The sequence below is a fragment of the Chelonia mydas genome, chromosome 13, assembly GCF_015237465.2.
Source record: "Chelonia mydas isolate rCheMyd1 chromosome 13, rCheMyd1.pri.v2, whole genome shotgun sequence".
In the NCBI taxonomy this organism is placed as follows: domain Eukaryota; kingdom Metazoa; phylum Chordata; order Testudines; family Cheloniidae; genus Chelonia; species Chelonia mydas.
Genome location: NC_051253.2, coordinates 8,705,267 through 8,713,813, shown reverse-complemented (window position 1 = coordinate 8,713,813; position 8,547 = coordinate 8,705,267). Strand labels below are relative to the sequence as shown.

Genomic DNA, 8,547 nt, shown 5'->3' with positions numbered 1-8,547 from the left:
GACCGTGAGTCTGAGACTGAGTCTGGGCTCTGAGACTTGCTGCCAGGTTTTTTTGTTTTGTTTTTTGGTGCTGTGTAGACTCCCGCAGCTGTATAAAATCTGTATAAAAGGCAGTCAGTGTCACTACTCCCATTTTAAAGTGCTTTGAGAACTACAGAGGAAAAGCAATAGCTCAGAGGTAGGTATTATTATTGGTAAGCGACTCTGGTGTCTGTGAAAGACAGTCAGTTGCCATCCCTGGAGCGGGCAGCATTTTATTTATTCAACGGGTGGGGAGAGCAGGGGCAGTAGCATTACAAGCTTGTACTACCCTGCCCCTCTGCCTCATCCTTGCCCGGAGGTGTTACCTGTGGGTGTGACTGTCAGTCACTCCTTGCTGGTTCTGCTGAGACTGTTCCTCCATGTGCAAAATAGGACAGTATTTACTCCCACTGGGGCTTTCTATGCTATGAACTCGTGCCCTAGAGTAAATGACTAGAGGCCACAACCAGCTCATTTCACACAGGCCACCAAACAGCTTGCATATAACTCTTATCATTCACCACCAGCCTTGGGCTAGATTTGAACCAGAGAGCTAGAGGTGAAAGTCAATATTCCTTTATTGAATTTCACTCCTATCCCTTTAACAGAACTTCCTGACTTTGTAAAATTTGTTTAAAGAATTACCACTCTTGATCTACACACTTTCTTGGTGAGTGAGAGATTTGGGCTTATGTTACAGCCAATATTTTGCCCAGGGGGAGGGACTCTTTTTTTTTTTTAAGCTGGTACTAAACTCTATGTATGATCTGCTATTTCAGCAATAGCTTCCTTCATGAAATGGTATTTTCCCTTTGCTTTTTCTGCAGTGGCATATTTACTACTGCTTCCTGTTTTTCACAAAGCAGCTAGGGTCAAATCTTGTTTGGCTTATCCCTGGGAGCTTTCCTGTTTACAAATCAGTAGGACTTCTTGTATGAATTAATGAGCAGCATTTGGTTCCTTGGAATGGGGTACATACTCCATATGGATAATGAAAGGAGTTAATGGGAGAGAAACCAATTAGTGCAGCTGGTTGCACCTGGTGTATGGGCTAGACTCAATTGAAGATGAAGCCCAGTTGTGGGGAGGAGCTGGGTGTTGGGTATAAAGGGAGGAAACCCAGATGAGAAGGCGGCTACAGGGAGAAGGGAAGGATTCAGCAGTACCTTGCTGGTTTACAGAGTAGAGGAAAGGCCTAGAGCAGCAGTATTGGTTGCTATAGAGCAAGGGGGGCTGTTTTGCCCCTGCCATTTCGTAGGTCTGTATGCTCCACTGTCTTCCATTCCACCCCTCCCCTCCCCTCCCCCAAATGAGACAGCAGCTGCTGGCCACCGGGTCACAAAATCATAGAAGATTAGGGTTAGAAGAGACCTCAGAAGGTCATCTAGTCCAACCCCCTGCTCAAAGCAGGACCAAACCCAACTAAATCATCCCAGCCTGGGCTTTGTCAAGCTGGGCCTTAAAAACCCCTAAGGGGGGAGATTCCACTACTTCCCTAGTTAACTCTTTCACTAGGAGGGTGGGTAATTCCAATGCTTCACCACCCTCCTAGTGAAATAGTTTTTTCTAATATCCAACCTAGACCTCCCCCACTGCAATCTGAAACCATTGCTCCTTGTTCTGTCATCTGCCACCACTGAGAACAGCCTAGCTCCATCGTCTTTGGAACCCCCTTCAGGTAGTTGGAAGCTGCTATCAAATCCCCCCCTCATTCTTCTCTTCTGCAGACTAAACAAGCCCAGTTCCTTCAGCCTCTCCTCGTAAGTCATGTGTTCCAGCCCCCTAATCATTTTCATTGCCCTCCGCTGGACTTTCTCCAGTTTGTCCACATGCTTTCTGTAGTGGGGGGCCCAAAACTGGATGCAATACTCCAGATATAGCCTCACCTGTGCCAAATAGAGGGGAATAATCACTTCCCTCCATCTGCTGGCAGTGCTCCTACTAATGCAGCCTAATATGCCATTAGCCTTCTTAGCAACAAGGACACACTGTTGATTCATATCCAGCTTCTCATCCACTGTAATCTCCAGGTTCTTTTCTGCAGAACTGCTGCTTGGTCAGTCAGTCCCCAGCCTGTAGCAGTGCATGGGATTCTTCCATCCTAACTGCACTTGTCCTTGTTAAACCTCATCAGATTTCTTTTGGCCCAATCCTCCAATTTGTCTAGGTCACTCTGGACCCTATCCCTACCCTCCAGCCTATCTATCTCTCCCTTCAGCTTAGTGTCATCCACGAACTTGCTGAGGGTGCAATCCATCCCAGCATCCAGATCATTAATGACGATGAACAAAACTGGGCCCAGGACTGACCCCTGGGGCGCTCCACTTGATCCTGGCTGCCAACTAGACATTGAGCCACTGATCACTACCTGTTGAGCCTGACATACCCGTTGAGCCTGACACTCTAGCCAACTTTCTATCCACTTTATAGTCCATTCATCCAATCCATACTTCTTTGCTGACAAGAACACGCTGGGAGACCATATCAAAAGCTTTCCTAAAGTCAAGGTCCGCTGCTTTCCCCCTATTCACAGAGCCAGTTATATCATAGAAGGCAATCAGGTTAGTCAGGCATGACTTGTCCTTGGTGAATCTAATTTTTTTTTTGGCACAGAATGCCCTCAGGAGTATTATACGCACATTACGGCCTCTTTGCCATGCCAAGGTGGTGTAAAAGGTCCTTAGAGTAAAAGAATCAGGTGGTGTGTGTGGGGATGATGACCTGTTATTTTGAAAACCATGTTCTCCCATAAAGACAGGGGCCATACTTCTAACTGTTGTGGAGTGTTGGTCTCCTTGAAATATTGAAGGTATTTGTTCTCAGCAGCTTAGCCTACAAGCCAAGGGCAATGTTTCGGTTTGTCCTAGATATCACACTGCTCCGTGCATGCTGAAATAAGTTAGAGAAAATTTACTTAAAACTAAGATTGCTCTCACTAGCTTAATTTTGCTATTGGATGGAATAGCACATAGTAAAATTTATTTTCACAGCATTTGGTCTATCTAATTGCTCACTTCCTCCTACAGAGTACAGTGCATATAGGGGTGTCAACGAGTGGACTCAGCGCTGGAGCATCCCCTTGTCACTAGGCATGGCGTTGCAGGCACTTCTCCTCTAGCAACAAGTGGTCCGCTTCTTCTTTTGACTCAGCCCTCCAGCCAGGTCACATTTAGTGCCACCTCTTCTGGGTAAATAAGGAGTCCAATAAACTAAACGCAAACATAACTTGACCCCATACCTAGGCTCACTCACTGCTCCACAGACTCTCCACCCCATCCCAGGCTCTACAGGGTCATCCTGCCATTTTTGGGTAGAGCTATGCCCCCCAGGGCTTTCTCCCTAGAGGCCTAGCTCCAAACTCAATAGTCCTTCTCCCTCTTGCATGAGAAGGTTTCTGCATTCCCTTTTCCAGTTAACCAGAGAGCCCAGGCCCTCCCTCTCTTCTAGGTTCCACACCAATGTTCTATCAATGCAACCACACTGCCTCCCTTAACTGAAAAACAAGATACTCACAAAAATGTAGGTCTGTGCTATATTTTCGAAAGTCAGAGGGATTAGGTTGAACTCTTTTCCATTTAAAATTTGTTCTGCACGTTATAACCAATTTTAATATTGAAGCCTGGCACATAGTTGCCCCCATCTTCACCTTAAAAAACCCATGCTTGATTGTGCTGAACTTTGGGCCTTTATATATACTGGAACTTGAATAGCAAATAACCAAGTCATAGTACCTTATACCACTTATAAAAGTAGGGCTTTACCCTTTGGGCAGATATTTGAATATGGAAACAGTCATATTACAATCATTGTATTACTCAGTAGCTCAGCCAAGTGTCTAACTTAGCGTATGTCTACGCTACCCGCTGGATCGGCAGGCAGCTATCGATCCAGTGGGGATCGATTTATCGCGACTAGTCTAGACGTGATAAATCGACCCCCAAGCGCTCTCCCCTCGACTCCACCACCATGAGAGGCGCAGGTGATGGGGGAGCGGCAGCAGTTGACTCACCACGGTAAGTCGATCTAAGTATGTCAACTTCAGCTACGTTATTCATGTAGCTGAATTTGCGTAACTTAGATCAATCCCCCCTCCCCGGTGTAGAGCAGGGCTTAGACACAAACTTTCTGGATCATATTAAAAAGCCTAATAAAATGATTACTGCAAATTTTATGGACATTATCAAAGTTTCACACGTCTCATTCGGAGAGGTTTGTTCATGGGACCCTTATTTTATTATACAGGTGCAAAATAGAAAAACAGGTTGAATTCAGAGCACCTTTATATTCTAATTGTTTTGCTGACTTTTCATGCCAGATGAATAATATCAATAGTTCAGGTCCATTACAGCTACATACCGCCTTCTGAAACAGATAATCACAGAACATCAGAGTGCTGCTTGGGCTAACAAAATAAAGTCAGTCATTCTATAATTTCTTTATTGCATTACAGATCTCTCTATAGCAGTTACTTGAACTCAAACTTCCCTGGTTTATTTTTTCCTACATCTCCATCACATGACACCTAGAGACCTAAGGAGGAATTGCAAAATATTTATTTGCATCATTCCTTTGTTAAGATTGTAGAGGCCATCCATAGGGGCAAAGATGACTTATCTTTATTTAGATTGTGTCTGGAATCCCTACACAGGAGCAGAAAATGTTCTAAAAAGACATTCAACCAAGTGATCCCCAAAATATGCATATGCACTCACACATGTGCCACATACATGGGGCAATAGCCATATGCTAAATTGTGGATCCCTGAGCTAAAGTCACATTCATTAGGCTACTCAGACAACTTTGTCTGCTTGCTTCTCCATTAATCCCTCTCAAGCAGGACTTTTCCCCTAATATTCCAAATTTCTGAGCAACTTCATACAGTTGCCACTTATTTAAATAAAGTAATCAACATACTAAAAAACATTTCCTCCCAATTCTGGAAACCCCTGCAACCCCTCTTCTTCCTATCCCGCCCCCCCCTCCAAAAAAAAGACTAATAACCCAACATCCTGATTAGGTAGTGTTCAGTTCTGCACTCGTGACAGGCTTAAGGTCCGGTACCTCAGTTACAAGAGTTCACAGATCCCAGGGGTAGCTCTGCACTATTGGAAAGGGGAGATTGTGCCGTTTATCCCGCTGGCATTTACTAGCCCTGAGAAGTCCTAAGATATTTACTTTTGATGTATAGAAAAAGGATTTTTGTTATTTCAAAAGATGGTTTTAAAATTTCTTTTCAGAAGTCTGTATAAGTGGACTTATGCTACTTAGGGAGCAAAATGGATGGAGAGAGATAAAGTAACTTCTTTTCCCTCCCCAATACAATTTAAGTCTCTCCAGAATATTTCTACAACACTTTCTCTGCTAAATATAGCATATACAAATAAGCTACAGCATTGGTATAGACACATTTGTGATGACTTTCATTACTCAAATATGGATTTGCCACTTGCCACATGGCCATGTCAAACCCCTACCAGTAAAACTTCTGGGCCAAGTCTTACCATCCCATACTGTGCTTTAAGAATTAAACATGGAAAATAACTTTTAGATATCACTTCTCCACTTACCTGCCAAGACCTAAATTCCAGCTTCTATGTTTTTCCTTGCTACTCTGAATGGCATCTAACATTTAGAAGAGGTGTTTTTGTGTTTAAAGGAATGTTTCAATAATGCTTTGGCTCTAAAACCAAGTTTCAAAGCTTTTAAAAACTAATTTAAAAAAATTGCAATGAAAGCAGATGTCTGGATTGGTTTGATTTCCCACCAGTATTTGTGAACTCAGCATTACAACAGAGCACAAGAACCAAGAGGTACCGCGTTACCCCAATCCGACAGACACTTGCTCAGGGGAGAAATTTACTCCTGGGAGTCATCCCATTGAGTTCAATGGCACTACACTCATGTGCAAATAGTTTCTCACAGGCTTAAGTTACTGCAGGGTTGTGTCCTGATTCGATATTAGCCAATAGTGAGTTTGGGACAGTAGCCAGCAATCCTATCTGCACTGGCAGTTCCATCCACCTGCAAGGATACCTGCTGAAATGAACAGGACTCTGCACGGGTTTGATGGCAGAACTTGAGCCTCACTAATGGAAACAAAAGGGAATGTGTGAGCAATCTTTTTGCAGTCCAATCTGAATAAAATCCAAAAAGTGAATGGACAGCATTAATAGTGAAAAATACAATAGATTTTAATGACCTACAGCACAGAAACACTTAAAGAAACTGAGCTATTTAAAAAAAAATTCCCTGACACTGTCCCTTTACAATTTAGCACCACATTCTCTTTTGAGATACACACATGCCTCTTATTGATGTCAAAGACAGTAGCACATGTGCATTTGAGGGCAGAGTCTGGCCCTCAGTGTGAACATAGTATTTTATGAAGAATTGTATTAAGTCAAAATAAAATGTCACACACTCTATATGAGACGTCCCTGCTACAGATATTCTACCCTTGATCTTTATACAGAACGCCTTAGGCGGACAGTGAAATTTCTGTATTCATAGCAAGGGTAGCTATATGCCTTCAAAATATTGGTTAAAGCAAGCAAGCTTAAAAGAAATAAAGTGCATCATTGGAAGGTAGCATCCCCTCACAGAGAAGGATCTTATTACTGTGCTAAGAAAAATAAATCCAGGAGGAGGAAAGATGTAGAGAGTGAAAATGCATTAGCAAATACAGATAAATTTGTTTTTAATAAAGGAGTTAATTTTCTTTCAATCCTATATAAAACAATAGCAATTAAAAACTTCATTTTTGAAAGTAAAATATTTACATATGAACAAGTAACTGTGCAAAATTTACATGAAAAAAATGGAAAGACAGGATTTCCTAAAAGACAAAATAAAAGGTGTAACAGTTGTCAGGTGTTGATAAAAAATACTGATCAGCATTCAGTTTACACGCAAGAGAGTTAAATTCTAACATGAGAGTTCACACGAAGAAAGCCAAAGTATTTACAGTCATAAAAGTACTATCAATAGACAATTTAATACAATAACCTCTGAAAATATAAAGAACCAATTAGTATATTTGTAATAAAAAAATAGGTACAAAGAAGGGACTTTGCTCTGGACATCTTTAAAGTAGGCCCACAGCTTGCATACAGTCTTTTAGCAAAATAATTATAGTTTACATAGCCATTTTTTATGTTATGTGCCAAAAATTATGTACAATTACTGACAAAATACACCAACCATTTTTCAACACTTGATTCACACTGAGAAAGAGTCTTTTTGATGATTCCTCTCAACTTTGATTTTATTTAATCTAAGCTTTCACTTTAGCTAAAAACACAGTGCAAGTAAAATATATTTATGCTGAAAAGGTTTCTCTTTTTCTTTTTTTTTCCTTTTTTCTTTTTTCAAACTTTACAGCTTTACAAACTATAGCAAATAAAATGCATTTTTACAGATGCTGATAAAAACATTCAGAAGTAACCCTCCTTTATGGGATTTCAGGGCCTCTAATAAGCAATAATGTGATTAAAAATTGAGGTTATGTTTCAATTAATTGTATATCCCTCTAGAATTTGAACATTTTGGGGAAAGATAAATATTCTTAAAAATCAGTTTGCTTTGCTAACTGACTGTTTAAAAAAAGCTAAAATGAAATGAGGTCATCTGCTGTAGACATATACCTATATAATCAATTTAGTTAAGTAAAACTGAACTAAAATGCACAATTAATGTTGCAACTGCTACAGGTATGACAAAGGGTAGCTAGTTATTTGCTAAACGATTCCATCAGTCTTTATATATGGCTTGTTTGGCAAGAAGGCCACTCAATCAAGAGATGAGTTAAGTTTAATTGTCCATTTATAGTATCCACAGGCCTTGTAAGTATCCTCACTGTTACAGAAATGTATTTCTCTTGTACTGAAGAGTTTGTTTTTTTTATAAACAAGAATAAAAAACTGTTCCATGTAAAGAGGTGGTTGTTTTTGAAACAATATCCCATTTGCTTGTTACAAAAAGGCGTAATCTGCAAATCTATAAAAAATGTCCTCAGGCGTCTCTCTGTCAAAAATACCTTGATCTTTTCCATTTTACTTAAGGAATGCTTTGTATAGCAATAGTGAATGGCTTGTCTCTCGCTCATTTTCTAAACAAAATATGAGGTCCCTGAGGTTCACCCGCGTTATCCTTTGTCGCGTAAATGGTCTGGTTGTTCCAACTCCAGAGCTGCCTGGGACTGGTGTATTTGTACTGGACCCCTGGAAGTGAGAAGAAAAGCTAGAGTCAGAATGTTTAAACATCCACAGAGAATATTTGTGACAAGAACTTGTGACAGTTCTACAAACAAGTGTGATATAAAACAAGGGACTTCTCATAGGAAGTACTGTATGCTATGTCACCCAAGGTTTTCAGAACCTAAAGCAGTGGTAACTTTACTGTTTCTCTCCAGGCGTCATCAGGAATAAATTAACGGGGGCACAGCTCATCTGTCTGATAGATAATTGATACAAGCCAGAGTGTTTTTACCTAAACCTGCTTTATTAGATATTAAGCACACACACAGAC

The 8,547-nt window shown here is 40.9% G+C and overlaps 1 protein-coding gene across 2 annotated transcripts in view; it reads right to left on the bottom strand.

Moving 5' to 3' along the window:
- Positions 1–6,187: 6,187 nt before the first annotated feature.
- The window catches only part of TAF4 (TATA-box binding protein associated factor 4), a 67,171-nt gene continuing 64,811 nt past the window's right edge, over positions 6,188–8,547 (bottom strand). For both annotated transcript variants that reach the window (XM_007059792.4, XM_037915602.2), the window contains one exon: positions 6,188–8,240. In XM_007059792.4, the coding sequence (XP_007059854.1) occupies positions 8,073–8,240 (168 nt within the window). In that variant the 3' untranslated portion in view covers positions 6,188–8,072. The remainder of the gene's footprint in view (positions 8,241–8,547) is intronic.